Below are 22,888 nucleotides of genomic sequence, written 5' to 3'. Positions count from 1 at the left end.
TGATTATTACATCTAAAAATGTGTGTTTGCTCCGTGGAAACACCTACCCCCACTCACTCCTGCCAGCTCCAACTCCCCCAAGCTCCAGTGCATTCCTGGAGCATGAGGGATGTGAGAAGTTGCACAATGTTCACCAGCTCCCCAGCTTTGGGGAAAATGTGAGCAGGCTGGCGAAGTTACAACGTTTAGTGGAAAGTGAACACAAAAGCATGTTTGCTTTTTTTCTGCTAAAGGTGAGACATTTCTGGCACAAAAGGGGCAGTGAAACTTAAATATATATTGACTAAAAATGTAATGATCAATTAAAAATATTTACACATTTCTTGTCAGTTTTTTTTAGTGGTAGCTCTTTGTTAGAACGTTATTAAACCTATAGGTGACTTTTAAAAAGTCATAGTCTGTTTGTGAAAGAGGTAGGTATAACTTTTATAACTTTCCTAAAACTTCGAGTTTGGAAAAAGTTGGATTGGGTCATTGAACCTTCTGTTTCCTAAAAACATGTCCGCTTGCTGACAAAAGTAATTTGCTACAAATATCGTTTTAAATGGAACACATTCCCAGTGGAATGAGGGAGTAAACATTTTATACATTTCACAATGTTTCGAAGTCACATGATTTCTATTATTTAGATAGACGCTTGTTCTGCACATCACTAGTCACAAATGACTCTATTTCAGAGAAAGATCGTTTCACCCCCTTTAAAAAATATGTGTGTTTATTGTTCCCAAACAAGGTTGTCCCATCTTGCAGAGACAGATTGCCAGTTCTTCAAAACTGGACCACCTCTCTCTCTCTCTCTCTCTCTCTCTCTCTCTCTCTCTCTCTCTCTCTCTCTCTCTCTCTCTCTCTCTCTCTCTCTCTCTTTCTCTCTCTGTCTCTCTCTCTCTCTCTCTCTCTCTCTCTCTCTCTCTCTCTCTCTCTCTCTCTCTCTCTCTCTCTCTCTCTCTCTCTCAGTATCTAGTGCAGCAGATTTGAACATTCTCTGTCTCCCAGGAACCTGCTCTCCGCCACTTTTGAGGTGCAACATCTGGAAGAGGTGGTTTCTACAAGTTAGTGAGCAGAGGGCTCAGGCACGATGAATCACAAGAACAGTAAAAGGTTACTAAGTAGAAACTCCAAAGATTTCATTACAGACACAAGCAGAGTGGGGCAGGATCAGAAAAAGGCTGAAGATATCTCAAGGAAACATCAGAACTACCTACTATTGCCAAGGTCTAACTTGGAAACTTTAAAAGGCAGGGCAGTGGCAGGTGACAAAAGCTGGACCGCTAACCCACAGGAAGGAAGGAGCAGTGTTAACTTCCCGGTTTGAAGGGGCAGAGCATATTTAACTTAATTCTGAACATTGCTTTATGTCGGGCAACATCTCATAGGTGCATTGCCTTTCCGCTAGTCCGTCCACCCAACTTGCATTCTCTCACCTTTGGTTTGTTCCTCTTGTCTGTTCACTTTGAAGTTGCTTCCTCATTTGCCCCCCTCATTTGTCCTTTATTCAGGGGTCACACACAAAGGGCCCGATTCACAGAACTAACTTAAGAAAAAATCCTAAACTTACTACTTTTGGTATTCACAGAAGGCATTTAGTAGTAGTAAAGTTAGGATTTTGTCTTAAGTTTGACTTAAGACAAACTTAAGACAGACTTAAGACAAACTTAAGACAGACTTAAGGCAGACTTAAGACAGACTTAAGTTAGGATTTTGTCTTAAGTTTGTCTTAAGTCTGTCTTAAGTCTGTCTTAAGTTTGTCTTAAGTCAAACTTAAGACAAAATCCTAACTTTACTACTACTAAATGCCTTCTGTGAATACCAAAAGTAGTACGTTTAGGATTTTGTCTTAAGTGAGTTCTGTGAATCGGCCCCAACCATTTCAACCATTGGTCTGTCTTGTGTTAATGTGTTGGTGCAAGAATCTTGCTCTTTTGGTGTCCTTGACGTCAGCATTGGCAGAGGAGAGGAGGGTGGAGTTGCTCAATTAGCAGGGTTAGGCCTGGTGCTGCTCACCTGGCAGAAGAGGACCAGGTGGTGCTGTTCTCCTGTGAGAGGAAGTGGTGGGTGATGCTCAACTGGCAGAAGAACCATGGGTGCTGGCAGCTAACCTGCCCTACCATTCCAACCATTCAATTACCTTCCGACTTGAGTATGCTTCTCTCCGATTCTGCTCGCTTTACTCACCGCGCCAACTATGCACTTTGTCTAATGGGGGCTACAGAGCTTGGCAACCGGTCCACTTGGTGTCCTGAAGGCCCCGGGCTGGTAAAAGTAGCCTGAAAATAGTTTACAAAGTCCATACCCACAAGTGTGGAGTTTCCAAGCTTGAACAGTTTGGATTTCTCCATCAAAGTTTTCTGAAATGGTTGTGTGACCCCTGACCCCAGATCATCCTTATGGTAATCATTGAAGAGCCTTTGATATCTAAAGATGCAGAGCTGGGTTTGTGTCTGGTAAGCAGAGGCAGAAAGGCAACAAGGTGAAGCTATACAAAATAAACAAAAGGAAAAAGAAACATTACTGTTAAAGTGTTGTTACCTACAGTTTCTGCAACAAGATTTCCAGTGCCTTTTTATCTATTTATGGGGATTGGCACCATAGTATGCCAGCTTAATTATAGTGCTATGCACTGCATCTACAAGATGCGGCACATTCCTGTCCTTCTCCCCTGCGCTGGTGCACAAACATCAGCCGTGCGCCAACGCAAATACCCTTGCGTTGCAGGGATGATTGTTTATGTGCAGGAAGGGCCACCTTCCTGCACATAAACAATCATTAACCCCTTGCACGCTGCCGCGATTCTGCGCCTGTGTGGCAGAATCGCGAGTGGGCGGTTTTATGGCGGCCCCCCGCCGTCATCAGCACACGAGCGCCGTAGTGCATGACGGATGGGGGCCGTCATCAGCATGCAAGGGGTTAAAAGCGATTTGCTCCTTCTATGTGTGCTGCAGAATGCAATGTAAATCTGGGACCGTGTCAGGTTCCATGAATGTTGCGCAGGAACACCCAGAGCAACACACATGGAACGCCCCTTCCACACAGAAAAAAGACTTTACACGGCCATGTAAAGATGGGCGGGCACACTGTGCTGTCGGGGCATCTAATAAAGCGATGCACCGGTGGCACAATGGGCTTGTAAATTATGCCCTAGATTTCTAATTACTCTATTAGCTAATGGGCCATGCTTTGGGCCAAATTGTTCATGTATTGACTTGTGTAAGCATCTCAGCTAAAAATGGACTTGGGTGACAGCTACGGGCCAGCATACGAGCATTGTCTGTACTCTCACCTAACTGCCCGTGGTACGCAAAGATGCTCTCAAATAAAAATAGCAAAAAGAAAGCAAAAAATAGGTATCCAGAAGGTAGGCCAACGTATGGCCTTTAAAAAATGACTATCAGAGAGCCCATCCCGATAATGACCAGATTCCCACCCACTTGAACTCTTCGATAATGTTATGCGGCCGGACAGCTGGCCAGTGGTGGCCAGTAGAGGTGACAGTCAGGAGTCGGGTAGGAGCTGCTCCATTTGTCTTCTGTTGGGGACATATGTCGAATCGTGGGTCACACTCCACTGTGTATCCCAAGGAGGATGCTCAGAAATGTTCAGGTGTTTTTAACTTCGAACCTATCATTGCCGTAGAGTAGAGATGGGGCTGGGGGCGTCCTCAACTGTCCATGGCAACACCGGTAAACACAGGCAACTAGTCAGATTAGAGTGAGATGGGAGCACAGTTTCAACTGGCAATAACTGAAGATAACACCAGAATCATATGAGAGAACAATGGTTCAAACAATGCCAGAATGAGCACAACCTCCTCTTGCCTACATGACTGGGCACAAATTTGGTTGTGAATATCAACTATCTCCTGGTCCCTCAGCCCTTCTCAGAAAGGCATGGCATCCATTTGGTGATCAAAAAGGTTTGACCCCTTCATTCCACAGTGGACTCCAAGGCTCTTCTCCGTGCTTCGTGGCTTGCGCTGCAGGCAGTCTGCAGAATATCTCCATGAGTGACGGTGAAGATGCCAGAGCAGTCTGGGTGGTGCAGGTGCTCAACATACATGGAATGTGGTGTTCCAGGAACACACTGGCCGGCAGTACAAGGAGTGCAAGCAACTTTTGATTTGATCTTGACATCATCTTTGGACCAGATGTTACACCACCTTAGACGTCAATGGAGTAAAAGAACTGGCCTCCTCAGCCAGTACGCGAATCATTATCTTTCATCAGACACTGTGGAGGGTTATATAGCTGGATAACGAAGAGTTTGGCTAGGGAATAGAAACTCCACTCAGTCAGGGAAACCTGAGGACATGTTTGGCGGCTGGCTCTGAAGGAGGGTAGACCTGCTTGTGAGAGCAGATGGACTGTGTCTGTCAGAAGTCATGACCTGACCCACTTTTTTCCAAATTGCCTTCAGTAATTGAGACGTGTGAGCTGGTACGGGCCCGCGCCAATCATATGCTCAGAAGGTCATAGTACTTATCCCACCCGTCCCAAGATGGTGGAATGACCATAGGACATTATTTGAGCTTCCCAATCTAAGATGGAGCAACGTCTTTTCCTGTGATGTCCTATCCTATCCTGATCATATATAGAGGAGACAACCACAAGAGAAAGATGTTTTGCTGAACATTTGTTTCCTCTTTTTTGTGGCATTCTTCATCCAATTGCTGCTATTTTGTCCCAGATTTTTGCTTTCAGCATTTTAATCTTCTGTCTTACTTCAGATTAATTCCTGCCTTGGCTCTTTTTCTGTTTTGTTGCTGTCAGCAGGACTTTGGACCTTTGCTTATTTCTTTAGCTCTAATCTACATCTTCACTCCAGAGCTACAAGATTATTAAGGAGTGTTTTCCATTTTCTGAGGGTTTCCTCCTCACTGAGACCTTCTTAAGGGGACACTTGACACATTTTATGTTTACTATTCTGGCCACGGTGGCACTGTGACTTCTGGGAGCAGCTTCCCTTTCTTTGGGCAATCAAAATAGGGTCTGAACAGACCTTCTCGACACCCCGTCCTTGACATCAGGACGCTCAAGTGAATCTGAGTCTTCTACACTTGAAAAGTTCTTGTGATGTTTGTTTTCATGCTGGGATCTTTATTAGAACATGATTAAACTAATATAAGACTTGTAAAAGTCCCAAGGCTCCTCCAATCGTGTACTTTTACACTTTTGACAAAACCAGGTACATTTCCAAAGCCATCCAGTTGATGGCAAGATTCTGCACGTCAAGCTGATCTCTAGCTGATGTCAGTCTGAAAAACTAAAGTTACAGGTAAGTAACTTTTTTTCCTCCTCTGAATTCTGTTTGTGTGGGTTATTTACAGTTTTCTATTGCGAAGAAGCACAACCAGAACCAGTCAGTCTTTAAACAGCTTGTCGTCCTTTAACACTAATGTCAGTTTTCTTTACCTTCAGCCGGAGCACTGGGCGCTGAGCCATGACGTCCACGGATGTCGTGCCTGTGACTGTGACATCGGAGGAGCCTGGGACAACCAGTAAGTGCACCGTGCGCATGTGCGAGACTAGTCGCAGCGGCACAGCGCGTGCGCACCGCTCAGCAGGCGCAGGGACGCAGAGTAGTCAGGTGAGAGCGTGTGTTGCTGGGCCTTGACGTCAACCTTTATTACTGAGCCCTGGACATTGTAACTGGTTAAAATGACTGTTCTATTTGATACATTGTAGAGAAACAAATACATTGTATCATATTTTTCCTCCTTTTCAGTGCTTAATTTGTAAAAGAAAAATAAGTTCCATTGCTCTAGTCAGGAGGCCACTGCAGTTTGCACCACACATGAACCCGCCATGCTGCCAGTGATACTAACAACACAACTACTAACCATCACACTCCTACAAGTGTGACAATTCGAACTATTCTGGGGCCCCTAAAGCTGTAAGAATGGAATGGGCAGCAGGTAATAGTCATTTTTAATGTATATTGAATTCATAATTGACTGTTGTTGTGGTCATCTCTAAATTAGTCAGACAGCGCCACCTTGTGGCAGATTGTCGCAAGCGCTAGTGTTGACAACTAAGTGGTGGTGCAGAGCACCGGAACCCATTGGTTCAAATTAAGCACTGCCTTTTCTGTGACTGGTGGAGACTCACTGCATGAGGCTCGGAGGCGGGCAGTACCACATAACATAACATTCTGCCCGTATATGAGGTGTGCACATATCTTAAACTACCTCCCTGTCAGTATTCCTCGTCCCTTCATTCCTTGATGTGAGTTGGCACCTCATCTACTATAGATTTTGTAATTTATCTATTTATTTTCTTTGGCGCTCACCACAAAGTAAAGTGTCTCCAAGCTCCATAGACTCAGACAGGTCAGAGCACACATGTCTCAGGATTAAACAGGAATGTATTTTTCTGAAACTCATGAAGGCGGCTGTCTGTTTAATATCATCGGCTGGTGAGTTCCATATCTGCAGAATGATCTTCCAGTAAAGCTCAGTTCAGGGAATCTACCAGAGCACGTGGCTGCTCGACCTAACTGGATGTACTCGGAGCCAGGCCCGGCTCCAAGATTCTCAAGCCGGGAGGGCCCTAAAAAAACCAAGGTGGGCCATGAAGGCAAAAATTAACAAAGGCTCACCGGATACAGGGAGGGAGTCAGTGTTGTACCTGCTAAATACACAAGCATTGGTAAAGCCAATAGGCTTAGGCTATGGTTCATGTTATAGATGTGTGCATGCATTCAACACATGTGCCTACAGAAGGACGCTGGCTTTTAGGATTGCTAAATAAAAAAGTAATAAACTTAGTCATACCGCAAAAGTGCTTTTTTTTAAACGTAGCACAAAAGTGGCTTTAAAAAAATAATAATAATACTTAAAACGGAGGAGTAGTTAGGGAGGATGCGCAGGGAAAGAAGCAACACTGCGAAGCAGCCGCGGTTCGTGCAGGTAACAGCGTAGGGGCCGTGTGGGGGGATTTTGAGGGACGATGCAGAGGGAAAATTATATAAATAATTAATTTCCCCTTGTCATCGTCCCTCGGAATCCCCCCCAACCCGGCCCCACCGACTCACCGCTGTTACCTGCACAGGCCTTGGCTGCTGCGGAGAGAACACGGACACAGGTGAGAAATACGGGTAAAAGAGTGCAACATAGGTGTGGAGGGAGAAGCAGAAAGGGTGAGAGAGAGCAACATGAGTGCATGTGGGAGTAGAGAAGCACATGGACAAGTGGGAGAAAAACACCCAAGGGAGATAGCTAGAAAACGTATTTAGCAGAAAGGTTAGGAAACCAGGGTTGTGGGGTGTGAATGGTCAATGAGTTGCAAAGGCGGGGGTGTTACATCTGTACGCCCCTGAGATGCCATTGGGAATGCTGACCGCACTCCCACATGGCGGAGACTGGTCCAGACTACAGTACTGGGAAGAAGCGGGAATACAGATGGTGGGTGATCTATACGAGGAGGGAGCCATGATGCCCTACCCGACGCTCCTAGAACGGTACGACATACCCAGGGGGGACTTCTTGCTCCATGCTGCATTAACACAAGCGATACAAATGCACTGGAAAGTAGGCCTCATTGAACCAAAAACAACCATGGTTTGTCAATATGCCATCAGCTCTGCTGGAACTTACAAGGCAGTCACTTGTCTTTACACCAGAATGGTTAACGGGAATTTACCGCCTTTAGCTACGCTCAAAGAGAAGTGGGAAACAGAGATAGAACGACCTATACCTGAGACAACCTGGGCGCAGATTGTGAGGAGAGCCCAGAAAAGCACACGCAACGCTAGATTCCAGCTGGTACACTTTTTTGTCCTTCACCGGGCGTACCTCACGCCGGGAAGGATCCAAAAACATTTCAATGTAGACGAGGCGGCCTGCCCCAGATGCGCACTAGTCGGAGCGGAACTGGGCCACATGCTATGGTCGTGCCCGGCACTGGACCTATATTGGAGAGAGGTGGGAGACACACTGAATTCGGTCACAGACCGGGGCTTATCGTTTGACATAGCAGTAGGTATACTACATTGCTTCCCTCATACTCCCAAAAATAAGATTACCAGCAAATTTATAGAAATGGGACTAGTATTAGCCAAGCGAGAAATTACACAACACTGGAAGGCGGCAATAGGCCTGAATAGCACGAGATGGAGGAACGAGTTTATTAAGTGGGCAAATGGAGAGAGCAAGGTCAGATTCCAAACTGCGCAGTGCCAACGTAACGAGAAGGCATTAGAATCTGCCCAGGCATGGGACGCACTAACGCAAGCGTTGTGCGACTATACTAGACAGGGCAATCAGGGAGACCTGCAAACAGGAGATGAGGCTTCCCCGTAACAAACCAGGAACATTGCATCACTTGACACACATTCCAGAGACTCCTGCACATCCGCACCATTTGAGTTGATGCCTCCTGCACCTAGAGGATGAGGGCCCGGGGAGGAGGGAGGGATAAGGGACAACCTGTTAGCCACCTAGGGTAAGGCATACCGAAATTAGCACGGGGGATACATATAGAAAGGAATGAGTAAGGTTGGATACGATCCACCGCGTTATGATTGCGCTGACAATTTGCCGCTACCCCTCAGGGATTATCTCAGCTTTGCGATGGGGATGGGACAGGAGGGAGAACAAGAAAAGCAGAAGCAAAAACTCCTTGCTGTACAGTTGCTACTGCTTGTTACTTTTAAGCTTTTAACGTTTTTCTGATTAACGCCGCCCGACCTCCGGGTTGTGGGCTAAATGGCTGTGTAATGTTTGGATTAGTGACCTGAGCAATGCAACTGTCGGAAGCAGGATTGTTGAACAGAAAGATTGTATGCCTCATCTATCTGCAATAAAAATATATAAAAAAATAAAAAAAAGTCAATGAGTTGCAAATTACCAGCCTACAGGTACCCTGGTTCTGGTACTTTGGAAAAGGTAGTCATTGTGATCAACGGGCATTGCTAAACCTGAAAGCTACTTCTTTAATATGTGTCTTGCACAAGCTATTTACTCATCAAATAAAAACAGCCTATACTTTTAAAACTTTGAGATAAAGTGTGAACAACCCACTGAGGAGCAATTCACTTCAAAAGTGTTTTAGAGTTATCTCTACTATTCCTAAAGGAGCTGTAAACCAAATAGGGGAGAACTGTCAGGTTGAAAAATAATGCAGAGAATTGTACACATTATGTTCAGGCGCCGGCTCTGGGTCCTTCCAGAGTCTCATAAAGAGAAGAAATGGTTTCAATTTTCTCAGAAAAAAACCTAGCAGTTGGTAGTTTACAGATGAAAGTCTCACACAGAAGAATCTGCCCCTCCCTGGCATTATCACATCCTGGTGAGCAGCCAAAGTATGCATGGCATTTGTTGCAGCAACAGAGGGCTTTCACCTCAGCTCTCATGCAAGTGAAGGGGAAACATCCTTTACAACGCAACTTTTACCACGCAATGCTTTTACATCGCAACTTTTACAACGCAAACCATTACAACGCATTGCGCTGGGGGGCGCTCTAGGATAGGGAATAGATTTAATTTACTATCCAACACCTTCCCTACTATCCACGGGGACTGGAGTTGGAATAGTAAATTAAACTATTCACTATCCAGCGCCCCAAAGCGCTATGCGTTGTAAAGGCATGCGTTGTAAAACTTGCGATGTAAAAGCATGCGTGGTAAAAGCATGCGTTGTAATGTCATACATCCCAAGTGAAGTGATAGGCACCGAGGGCAGGTTACTGGCACACGTGTAAGATTAAAAGCACACAAAAGGACACTCTTCTGAATGCATTATGGGCGGGGAAGGGGGTCTCTTTGGATGGCCAGGGGGCTTCCTTGGCTGGGAGGTACGGTGATAATGTTCGCGGGAGATGCATTATGGGAGGGGACGGGGTCTCTCTTGGGATGGCCAGGGGCTTCCTTGGCTGGGAGGTACGGTGATAATGTTCGCGGGAGATGCATTATGGGAGGGGAAGGGGTCTCTCTTGGGATGGCCAGGGGCTTCCTTGGCTGGGAGGTACGGTGATAATGTTCGCGGGAGATGCATTATGGGAGGGGAAGGGGTCTCTCTTGGGATGGCCAGGGGCTTCCTTGGCTGGGAGGTATGGTGATAATGTTCGCGGGAGATGCATTATGGGAGGGGAAGGGGTCTCTCTTGGGATGGCCAGGGGGCTTCCTTGGCTGGGAGGTACGGTGATAATGTTCGCTGGAGATGCTCTCTAGAGGCATTCAAAGACCAGACAAGCCAATCTGAAACTGATGCATTTGGCTACTGGTAACTAAGAAGGGCCACTGAGCCTGCTCATTGCGGTCACCCCTTCTGAACTTCAAGGCCCGCCTTCCACTTTCACAGTCGAGGCCTTGAGTTTCCTACCAGTATGGTGTAGGCATGCTTGGGTTTGAAGTCTAGAACTGATCCCTCAATAGTTTTTGATGTTTTGCTTCAGATAAGGCACAATTTATTTCTGTTGCTGAATGCAAACAAAACTGAGTGAACCACTGTTCCTCTTTGGGCCTGAGAGTCTAAACCGGGATCGCACGCAGGGACTCATGTTGTTGAGGTGAATGAGAGGCCAAGAAGGCATGGAGACAGGGAGGTCTGCTCGTGGCCTGAAGACTGTGAACTGGACCCATAAGAATGCTTTTGCTCCCTTCATCTTCAGTCCATCGGTCTATTTCTTTTTAGTTTGCAGTTTTATATAGCCCAAACTTGGTCCAAAGGCATCAGAGCATTTTACAAGACCACCAGATTACACAATGCCAGATTTTCTTCAGGCACAGGGAGATTAAGTGATTTGCCCAGAATCACAGGATGTTGGTCAAACACCGGTACTCGAACATGGTTCATTTCCAAAGTAAGAGCTCTGGACATTAGATCACATCTCCCTTTGTCATCCACAAGTCTTTTGCGACTGGTAAGGGCCTCATCAGGACCAGTATACACAGTGTGTGTTTATCGTCTAAATAGGAGCGGAACTGAAGACATCTGACTCTGTTGATGGAGAACAGTGGCTGAATATAGAGTGGAGTCAGTGCGGATCCATGGGGCAGCAGCCATGCCAACCTGCTTTGGATGGATTGCATTGGCAAAGTTTGACTGTTTGGGGCATTTTCGTGGAGCCATTTTGGAGCACCTAGTAGCAGTAGTACTCTCGTCGTACTCCAGTAGTACTCCCGTAGTAAGCATTTTCTTGAAGCTCTGAAGCTGGGAGGCAATTGCCCTCTATAATGTTTGGCATCCAGGGTAGTCCAGCTCTGATCTATACTTCTGTAGTTGTGTAGGTCAAGGATCCTTTCTTGATCACATTGTTCAAAGCTGATTTCTGTAGCCTGTCAGCACAGTTTAGTAATGTGCAAAAAGAGCAATCTGATCTGGAGTTGGGGAAATATGACCTAACATGACCAGGTAGACTGGGCCCTATCCCCAGGGACTCCAGACATTCATAGTAATCACAACTTTAAGCCAAATAACAGCCCTTTCAGTTTGTACATCACCTGGGCACAAGTAACTTAAGCTAGAAAATATAGCTAGAAATGTTTGGTACCTATACTTGCCCCTTTCCTACACAACTGGTGACGTCGGGATGATTGCGGCATTCACCTCACAAACCACAAAATTTAAATCCAGTCCATTTGTGTGTAACATGCATAGTACCAAAATGTCCCCAAACGTATTTTACTAATACGCCTTAAGCATGATACTTTGTAGTTATTTACAAAATTAGCAACACACATCGTTGACTGCTCCTCTAAAAAGCCACTTTTTAGGTCTGACCTTAGACATCGTATGCACTGTCGATTACAAGATCCTTTGTCAACTTGAGCTTGAAGTGGGCTTAGAGCACACCCATTACTTACTTTTGGTTGGATTCCTCATCACTCTCATTTTCTTGCTTCTCATTGGTCGGCGCATGCCGGTTTACACTTTCTCTCTTTGTGTGATTGTCTCTTCGATGGAGCATGGACCAAGTACTGATAAAAGTCTTTATTAGTCTCCTTCGCTGCTCGTGCTTGCATTGAGGCACTTTGACACTGTAACTAGGTACTTATTAGATGCTTAAAAGCTCCAGGGCGATTCTGCAGTGATGGATTTATTTAATGTTTAAAAGTATGCAATCTTTATTACAACGTTGCTTTTATATGTTCCAAGGCAACTCTGTAGCAAACATCTCAGCACATTAAACCCAATCAATCAATCAGGGGTTTATAAAGCGCGCTACTCACCTGTGAGGGTCTCAAGGAGCTAGGACAAGGGGGGGGGGGGGGCAGCTCCAGATCAGTCGAAAAGCCAGGTCTTGAGGTCCCTCCTGAACGTGTGCAGGGTCAGGGAGCGTCTGATATTCACTAGGAGCTCGTTCCAGGTCTTGGCCGTGATGTAGGAGACGGCTCTCCCGCCTGTTGTGATTCTGCGGATGCGGGGGACCTCTGCCAGGGCGAGGTCGGTGGAGCGGAGGTTCCTCTTGGGTACGTGGAAGGAGACTCTCTCGTTGAGGTATTTGGGTCTGATGTTGTTGAGGGATTTGTAGGTGTGGGTGAGGAGCTTGAAGGTGACCCTCTTCTCGACGGGGAGCCAGTGGAGGACTAGTATGTGTTGGGTCATGTGTTTGTGACCTGGTGTCCCGAGGACGAGTCTGGCTGCGGCGTTCTGGATGGTTTGGAGTTTGTGTATAAGAGTTCTGTTGATTACGGCATAGAGGGCGTTGCAGTAGTCCAGTCTGCTGGTTGTGAGAGCGTGGGTGATGGTCCTTCTGCAATGGGGGGGGATCCATTTGAAGGTCTTGCGGAGGATGCGGAGGCAGTTGAAACTGGTGGAAGCGACAGCGTTGATCTGGCGGTTCATGGAGAGGGAGGAGTCGAGGATGATGCCGAGGTTTCGTACGTGGTCTGTAGGGGTGGGTGGGTGCCAGTGTGGAATTTAATGAAAAATACCTTCTGAGGGCATCTTAGAGAGGCACCCTGAAAAACGACCAAACTCTAGTGTCCTGGCTGAGTGGCCGCTCACCAGCTGCCACCACCAGACATGTTTCTAGACCCTGGGGTCGAGAGCCTGAAGCTCTCGGGGGTCTTAAACAATGCACATCCCGGGACGAGGTGCCAAGTCTCCTTCCCCAGGATGGCCAGGGTTCACAAAGGGGAAGCGTCTAAGGCTTGCCGCCTTTGTGAGCTACCCCAAGCCTTTGCTGCTTCCAGCATCTGGCCCTCATCCGTTCTGACCCCCACTTTGGGCGGTAGAATAGGTGGGAAAACCAAGTGAGAAAGGGAGGTGTGCCCACCTTTGCCAACCCCACTTCTAAGATGGCAGAGCCGAGGTGAAGCACAACTCTCAGTCCCTGCCATCTTGCAGATGGGGGGGGACCCAGCCAACAAGAGAGAGGCATATGCCCCACTCCCACCCAAAGGAAGTGACCCATTGGTTCCGACCTTTACTTACCTGCAACACCCCTAAAACTAGTATTTAGGGGCAACCCTGAACCTTGCCTCCTCAGACAAGAACCGACCAGAAGAAGGGAAGAAGAAGGACCGAAGACGCTGTGCTAAAGCTAAGAAGAGGAGGACGCCCACTGACTTGGCCCCAGCCCTACCGGCCAGGCCGCACCTCGAAACTGCTCCAGCAAAATCCCAGTGTGTCCTGCAGCCAGCAGCCCTCGAGAACCCTAAGGACCTGCTTTGTCTCCCGTGAGCACCAGATTTTCTCAACAACCGACTCTGGCTCCCGCCAGCACCACTCTGCACCCGAGACCCACGGCCCGAGTTTGAGTGACCCAACCCCACGAGGAGGTCTTCCCTGCGATCCTGTCCTGTGATCTGATGATCTCTCACCTGCCTCGAATCTCCAATCGAAGCATGCAGACCCTTTATGGAGGACCCCCACAACCGCGCCCGGAGCCTGGGAAGAAAACCTGACGTCTACAGACACCCCTGCACCTGATGTCCCACAGCCTTGGGTGGCCCTACCAATAGTGTCCCTGCATCCCCAGGCATCCCAACTTACCTTTCCAACCGGTGGTCACCTGCAGAAGATCTTCGTCCCTGAATCTGCAGTGTTTGTTGCAACTGGAGAATCCCCTTTGAAATCAACAGGGCACCAGACGCCAAAACCGCATCCTGCACCCAGCCGCCCCTGCACCGCATCGGGTGCCCTTTGGGTGCTAACTCGGATCCCCCTTGCCCTGAGCCTAACACCAGGAGCTCTGCTCCCACAAGGTTGTGGCCTGTTCACAACCAGCCACCAACCAGACGCCCCCTATCCCCTGTTGGATAACATTGGGCATCAGCAGTCTGCACTCGGCTGCCCTTGTGCCACGGAGGATATTCTGAGTGTGCATCCTTGACCTTGGGGGAACTCTGGGTCTAACCCCAGAATACCAACTCCCATAAATAACCGCTTCCCTGTAAACCGATAACTCAATTTCCTTCCATAGGATTGGATTGACTGCTTTTCTTTAAAATTGATTTGTATGAAAACGTGAAAAATTGTAAATGCACTAAAAGTTAATTTCTTACCTTTTGTTTATGAGATGTTTCAGTGTGATATCTAGGCATATCACACTGATTAGAAAAAGTAATTTGACAAGTAATCTAAAAAATAACCCGCACAGTAATCTGTAAAGTAGCTGAAAAGTAATTTCGAGTTGTTGACTTACCTGTAATTCAAACAAATTCATTTGACCCTGCATTCAACTGTAAATAACTGCATAAGATTTAGCAAATTATTTATTTCACTCACCTGCACCAGGCTTGGCTTGGTTCTAGAAATAAAATAACTGAATAATATTTTTATACAAATTAAATTGGTCTGAGTTCAGTCTTTGAGTGTGTGACATAATTTGCTGCCTGTGTGTGTACAACAAATGCTTAACACTACCCTCTGATAAAATCTTACTGCTCGCCCACACTACCACAAAAAGAGAGTAAGGTGCTACATTCTTTTACTTCTGCCTACCTTTGGGGTTCCACTGGACTCTGTGCACACTTTACCTCATTTTGGTATATACAGAGCCAGCTTCCTACAGCTGAGAGAAGGAGAATTGAAGGGACGTTTCTGACTACATCATCCTTTAATCCTTGTGCTCTTTGCTGAGACCTTCAGGAAGTGACAGCACTGTTAAAAAACATAGCAACACTGGCTATAACCCCCCATTGCATGAGGACATCCCTTCTCGCTAGGACATGAACTGTCCATTAAAATTATAGTAAGCGGAAGCACCACCTTGTAGCCGTTTAAATGCTCAAGAAAGCTAGGTAGGCGTTGGGATCCAGGCACGTTCATAGTTACTATTATTAATAATTAACGTGTATTTATTCATTTATGCATGCATTTATTTCATTATTTAATTAATTCATTAATTAATATTTACTACTACTAATCAATCATAATCATAATCCTATTATAACACAAATAATTATAGAAATAATAAAGACAAATATATTCCTTTTAATTGGCCTTTACTACAAAAAAAGCATCTTTGAGCAGGAACATGTCATTGTCATCTCTATTAAGAATGCCAAACATAAGGACCTGTTTATTCTTCATCCCCACAATCTTACAGAGGTATACAGGGAACACACCCTCATACTCAAATGCCTAAAGGTTTTCACTGCAAAAGAGTCAGGCCTTTTGGCTTGGCCAATGTAGTTTGATTAGCAGTAGAAATCTACGGTACTTGTAAATTCATTCATGCGTCAGTAACACACACATATTTCATTTCGGTGACTGACTCACTCAAACCCTCCCTGCCTTCCAGAGGCTCTAGGCTAGTGTTAAATACCCTGCTTACCCCTCGGCCTGTCTACTTATGCCAAAGGGTACCTATGAGATTAGGATGCTCGACAGGTTTCTTGGGCAGAGATGCTGTAACTGGTGTTGCTTCTCTCTCTCTCTCTTTCTCTCTCTCTTACATGACAGGTGTGCTACTGAAAGTGGCCAGTGCAGGTGCCGAAGTAACATGGTGGGCAGACAGTGCAACCACGTGAAGTCTGGACACTACCATATTAATCTGGACCACTACACGTACGAGGCGGAGTTAGCGCTGCTACGACAGGTATTGGGAACACACAAAGGGATCTCAGGATGGGAGTGTAGCAGGTTCCCCAACAGGCCTGACCCAGGACACGTTAGTGTTCGAAAGTTACCTTTCATTGGACACCAAGAACTGCTAACTATAAAGGCCATCCTTGTTCCTTTCACCTTGTTTGATCAAAAAACAACTGACTCCATATGACCATGAGTAGATAGGCTAACTCTATACGATCATGTATAAACTTGGAGGTCTTCATAGGATCGTGGCTGATACCACAAAAACAATGGCTCTTTATAGTTACACCCTTAGTTTATTCCATACAAACAGTGGCTCACGCTCTATATAAGAGATGACTAATTCTATATAAGTTTTCACAGGTTCTGTATGAAGAATGGCTGACTGTAAACAATGTCTGGTTTTATATATTCAGTTGATTACCATACAAACGATGTTCGCACGTGTGCGTGTAAGCAGTAGCTGACACTATATAAAGAACACTAAACCCTAGACAATGCCTACTGCTGTGAGACCGTGAACAACACTATATAAACCATGGTCAACTTGATAAAAGCAATTGGCGGACTTCATGTAGGCAATATCCGTCTTTACGTAAGCAATGGTGACTTCATGTAAGTAATGTCCAGCTGCAAGTAAGCAATTGCCAACTTTCTACAAGCAATGGCTGACTTCATGTAAGCAGTGGTGACCAAGTAAGCAATGGTGACTTCACATAAGCAATAGCGACTTCATGTAAGAAATGGCGATTTAATGTTTGTACTAACCGACTTCATGTAAGCATTGCAGACTTCATGTAAGTAATGGCGACTTCATGTAAGTAATATCCAATTTCACTTAAGCTATGGCTACATCATATTAGCAATGCTGACTTCATGTAAGTAATGGTGACTTCATGTATGTAATAGCTGACTTCATATAAGCAATGCTGACTTCATATAAGCAATGGCCAACTTCATGTAAGCAATGGCGACATCAAGTAAGCGATGGCAATTTCATGTAAGTAATAGCGGTCTTCAAGTAAGCAATGGTGACTGCAGTGCTCGATGCTATATGCACAATGTTGCATTCTATGTATAGGTATAATATCCAACTTCTAATCAGCCAATATACGCTCTATATGAAGAACGGCTAACTACACAATGCTTGATTCTACATACATAATGCACATATGTAAAAAAGCATTGGCTTACTCCGTATTTCTGTGGATGATTCCATGTAAAGCACACTTGAAACCCTCTCTGAAGAAGACTCCCGCACAGTGGCCCTCCCATGCCATTTAAAAAGATCTACAAATCCTGAAACAGAAACTAAGCTCCTTCTAATTAAAGTGACTATTGGGACGCAGGCAGGTGAAAGGAAAGCACCACAAGTGAGATACGAGGCACTCACAGGCATAAGTTGGATACTGCTCCATGCTCGAGAACATATGGAGGTCAATTGATTTATTTTGGCACAGTGATTGCGGTCATCACTGAGCTGTGTGCATGTACATGGCTGGCCCAGCCAAGCAGTAACAGACTGCAGCCTTCCTGCGGCCAAACCCCACATGCCACAACAACATAGACTTACTGCAGGTTTCTGCACACACACACACTAGATCTGTAAAATCCAACTTGCATCCTCCCATGGCTATATGTATACAATGGATAGTTACAGAGAGACAAGAGCTGGTTCCATATAAACAATGGCTACCAATTAATCACTGCCCGCCTGGCGACTGCCCTTGCACATCTCAATGATGTACGCCTTGTTGCATGACCTCTATTTATACCTCTTTCCTCTCTCCCAGGGCTGCACGGTGGTGGAGCGGGAGTACCCTGTGGGCCGCCCTGCTACGTGGACTGGTGCTGGATTTGCCAGGGTTCCTGAAGGAGGTGTTTTGGAATTCCAGATCAACAATGTCCCCTTTTCCATGGACTACGACATTGTAATCCGCTACGAATCACAGGTGAATACCTATTGCGTTTGTCCAAGATCCTGCTCCTTAGATTGCAGTACTCTCAAAGGCGGGTTTCAGTCCCATCTCTAAAGTTACCTTTATTGCTGGGGCTTCTTCAGGTGAACACTACACACTTTCTTGATCAGTGTAGAACTCAGTTGGATCACTATTTAACAAACATCCAGTATCAAAAGGGACTTGGGGGGCCTATTAACAAGGAATTGGCATAGGGCAGCATCGCAAATCGTTTTGCTGTGTTGCCCTACGCCGATTCGAAAGGACAGGAATGCACCGTATTTACAAGATATGGTGCATTCATGTCTTTTCGGCCGGCGCACATTTTGCAGCCGTGTGCCAAAGCATGCACCCTTCCACCACGGTGCAAGGGTGTCTGTGTTGTTGGCATGATTGCTTTTGTGCAGGAAGGAACACCTTACTGCACAAAAACAATCACAAGAGGGGGTTTCCTCTTTCTATGTGTGCTGAAGAATGCACATTCTTGGCGCTGTCCTAGGTTTACGAGATATTTTAAATTTGGGGCAGCGTCAAAGTCCATAGGTTTTGCAGGGAAACAACCACCGCAGCACCCATGGAACGACTCTGACACAGAATAAAGCAATGCAGTGAATTGCGCCGCTTTGCCTCACTCCATATCTACAAGGCCATGAAAAGCCACCCAGGGTGGCTTTACATGGCCTTGTTGATATGGTTAAGTCCTCTGCGCCATTGGAACATCACAAAAAGTGAAGTTACGGTGGCGCACAGGACTTGTAAATATGCCCCAAGGTCTTTGGGTTAACCAGAATGCTTTGACACACTGTCATTCCTATGTTATGTCTGGCCTATGCCTAGAAATGTTCCAAATACTTCAAGTATATGCATCACTCACCTGAAAATGTTTGACCCCCCACTGATATTTCTAGATGCTCTCTTACACACCTGGCATACCCCCAGAGAATAAAACATATGTTTCTGCAGTGTGTTGGGTCTCAATTTAACACAGTAATATATCTCTGCTAAATGTGTAAGTTAGAATGTAACCCCTAAACCATCCACATACAAACAAGAAAATGTCAAACCCTTGCTAAGGACTTTCACTGATCCTTTTGAGGACCCGCGGAGGACATAGTCTGTGGTCAACTCTGGCTGTCAGCTGCCATCTCTATAACCTGGGCAAAGTCCCATTTTCATTCTGCTCCACACGTCTGTGCTACAGAACCCCACAGAGTCAGCACCACCACTCCGGTCCATGCTTCCTCCATGCTATGGCCCGAATGGCAGGCGCCATCTTGGGTTCTCCATTGGGAAGAGGGGAAGTGGTCCTGCTCTTCTGCAGTTGGGAAAGATGAGAATTGCTCCATCACAAAAAGCTGAGTGGGGAAGATACTGCCATCGTCACTGGACCCTCTCCCCGTGAGGCTCATTGCTGCCAAGATTCCGTGCCATAACTCCGTGAAATGGCGACCACGCTGTAACTGGACATCTTTATTCTTTATTTTACCTGGTTGTGAGCAACCAGACCTTCATTCACCATTAAATACATCTGTATTAACCTGTTGTTAAGAATCTTTGACAACAAATTGGATTAATCCCATAATTCATGGTTATTAGCCAATCGGTTCCAAAGTCAGGCGTCAGATTATCTCAGGTCTTGATATGACCTTTGCAACAGCACAATGAATGGCTAATTGAAAAATAAGAGCAGAGAAACAGTTCATTTCTGGTTGTATGATCTACAGAAGTTCAGAGTCATTTTCTTGCCTCCTGTCCTGCATGAAGGTTTGTCTGATCTCTGCGCCTCTCTGCCTAAGATGTCAGGAGTCGGGACTGAATATCCCTCACAACGAGAAGGCATCAAGGAGTTCAAATAGACACTTGAGATAGAATTTTAGTCCTGCAATTATATTATATGTTTCTAGCTGAGATTCCCTTGCTGATATAGCATTATGTCTTTAAGCCGATGTCTGACCTTTTACACAGATCCTCGTGCTAGCCAGCCTCATATGTTCCTATGCAGCTTCTTCTTATCCCTGTCCCGTGCCTCCGCGTCTGTGGAAAGTGAAGTAGCTGTATAAAGTCATAACAGCGGTAGGTCTGCTAAAAAAAAAACACTTATAGCAGAGTGTCCTCCCTTGGTATAAATCGCCCAACCCCTTCTTTCAGCGGCATAAGGTCTCAGTCGTTTCGAGGGAGTCTCACACATTTAGAGTCAGAGTGATCATGCTTACTTCACACCTCTGGTTATATGGTCCAAGTTTCTTTTGTTCCAAAAAGTGCCCATCCGGACTTCAGTGAAGAACACGACTGAAGAGATATTCATGCAAAGCAGCGTTTATTCAAATTAAAACCCAATGCATTTCAGGCTAAAGTTGCCCTTCCTCAGGGGTCACTGCAACAGAACGCTGCACAGAACAGAACGCTGCACATCGTACAACCTCCAAGGAGGTTGTACGATGTGCAGCATTCTGTTGCAGTGACCCCTGAGGAAGGGCAACTTTAGCCCGAAATGCATTGGGTTTTAATTTGAATAAACGCTGCTTTGCATGAATATCGCTTCAGTCGTGTTCTTCACTGAAGTCCGGATGGGCACTTTTAGAACAAAAGAAACTTGGAAAAATGGCGCGTTTTCCCATGTGTGGACAGGAATCATATATGGATCAAAAGAGACGTGAAACGCAAAAGGATAAAAATTGTTAAAAGTAAAGAGTGAACAATAAATAGTATACGCCTAAAGGCAAAACATTGCTGTGCACTGGTTTGGGGAGAAAGGTCTCCCCGTTTTGGGTTTTTTGTCTAAATTGTGTCATTTGGGCATGACACTGAGCCAAGATGCACGCAGATTGGATTACAGGTTGATTATAGCTTTGGAAAAACAACAAGTACTTTGGTGTGCATCCCACCCCCTTACATTTCTCTTTTAAATAGCATCAGACACTAGCATTTGAAACTGGGGAAGAGCAAAAATGGAAAAAATAGGGTTGCAGGTAAGTAAAGCTGTCTTAATCCAAGTTTGTTGAGGTTTAATTGCATATCAGCTGAGGTACCAACTGGTAATTCTAAGGGAAATCTACTAAAGTTATTATGTGTATGATCTTTCAGTTCCCCGAGAAATGGGAGGAAGTGAAAGTGTCCATAAAGCGGCCAGGACCTATCCCCACCAGCAGCCCCTGCGGTAACACCATCCCTGCTGACGACCTGATGACGGTGTCCCTGCCGCCCGGCGCCAGGTATGTGTAGGATATTTAAGCACAAGAAATGAGCCTCCTTTTCCTGTATTGACTGAGCATAAGGACATAGGGTTCTTTCACCACAATTATTTTGTGCTCAAAAGCTCATATTTAAAAATCTGTGAACCATAAATGTTGAACAAGCTGAAAATCAGAGCCTTCTTGGGTGGCAACCATACGCTTGACATTTTAAACACAGGTCAACCTTAACTATGGTCAGTCTAAATGTGAAAAATGCACAGTTAATACATTCACATGTACACATGTTAATGTCCATATAAATACACACATTTAATATGAAAAAATACCTCCATCAGTACCAGCTAGTGTCAGAAGATTAACGTCTCTAAACTTACTAAGAAGAGTCCCAACTTGTTTTTTACGGACACATTTCTAAATGCTAAATATCATATTGAAACGTCCATCTAAATAGGAGTAAAGGCAATATCACACCTGATGAAGGCCCTTCACGTCCCCATACAGAAAGCAAGGCTGAAACGACACAGCCAGGCCGGTAAGGAACTGATACGGAACTCCGCAAAGGGCCTGCACTAACCGCATCCACTAGTGACCTTCCCTCAGGGACCACAGACTCTGGCCCACCACACCACACAGCTGCTACTCCTCCCTGGCCGGAAGCGAATACACAGGCCAAAAAAGGCAAGAGACATTCCTTAATACAATAACCTGTATGAGAGGAGAACTTAAAGGGAAGAGTCAGCACACATCGGCCACCTACCCATTACACTGAATGTATAGATATGGCACGTCCCTAATCTAGCCTGTAGCCTGGCAAGACATGTCATTAGTGTCCTGATATAGGTCCTTGCTGTGTAGAATGTTGGGATTAAACTGTAGGTGATGTCACTGGCTGCTGCGCTGAATGATGTGAATTAACAAGGAGCTGAACATAACAACTCTTTCACCAGCATCTTATTTTTCCACCTAACTTACATTGTAAGAACAGACACAGTGAGGGGTCACAGCAAGAAGGCCCACTCTCACCTAAAACCCATTTTTGTGGAGCGGTGCAGCGTGTGCTCCCAGCTCTCAGAGATAGGCGCCAATGCTGCCACGTCACTCCTGCACCCTCACGCAACCTTAACTGACCTGCCACTCAAGACGGCAGCCCCTGCAGCGCATACCTCCTGCACTGACCACTCCTAGGGAGGGAGAGCATGTGGGATGACACCACGACTGACTGTTTCACCACCAGTGAAGGTGGGAATGGCCAAAGTATACCCCAGAGACCACCTCAGCCCATCCCCATGGGAGGTGCATGCCCAAGCACCAAGAGAGGTGAAGAGAAAGGGATGACCACTGGTCCACACAGATAAAACTGAAGGCCACTCGTGCACAGAAGTGAAAAACCTGCCATGGTCAGGTGTGATCTCACCAGACAATATAAGCAAAGACTCCTCTCTCCACTTGCTCTGACAATGGGCAGGCCACTGACCTAGTGACGGCGACTTAGCAAAGGCATAGCAGAAGAACCAGTGATCGGCCGCGTGCACGCCTGCCGGAGTCTCTACACCTAGACTCAGTGCTGTCCTTTTAGTTTTGTTTTGTTTCCCTTCTTTGAATCTTTGATCTTTCATTGGTTTTTGGGAGGAATGTAATGTTCCTCAGGACACTTCACTGTTTCCCCCTCTCCAAGAGGGCTGGCCTCGACATATCCCCACCCCTATCCCGCACAGTCGCCAGCAGTCAGGGGACTCTGCAAATAAAAGGGAGCTGGGCTCAC

The 22,888-nt window shown here is 45.9% G+C and overlaps 1 protein-coding gene across 2 annotated transcripts in view; it reads left to right on the top strand.

The window, feature by feature from the left end:
- Positions 1-22,888, top strand: part of LAMB2 (laminin subunit beta 2) — a 301,168-nt gene that overhangs the window by 175,905 nt on the left and 102,375 nt on the right. For both annotated transcript variants that reach the window (XM_078661826.1, XM_078661827.1), the window contains exons 13-16: positions 5,412-5,491; positions 15,846-15,981; positions 17,768-17,926; positions 21,017-21,144. In XM_078661826.1, coding sequence (XP_078517952.1) covers positions 5,412-5,491; positions 15,846-15,981; positions 17,768-17,926; positions 21,017-21,144 — 503 coding nt within the window. The remainder of the gene's footprint in view (positions 1-5,411; positions 5,492-15,845; positions 15,982-17,767; positions 17,927-21,016; positions 21,145-22,888) is intronic.

Source organism: Lissotriton helveticus, chromosome 9 (genome assembly GCF_964261635.1).
Source record: "Lissotriton helveticus chromosome 9, aLisHel1.1, whole genome shotgun sequence".
Taxonomy (NCBI): Eukaryota; Metazoa; Chordata; class Amphibia; order Caudata; family Salamandridae; genus Lissotriton; species Lissotriton helveticus.
This window is presented reverse-complemented; position numbering and strand designations above follow the sequence as displayed.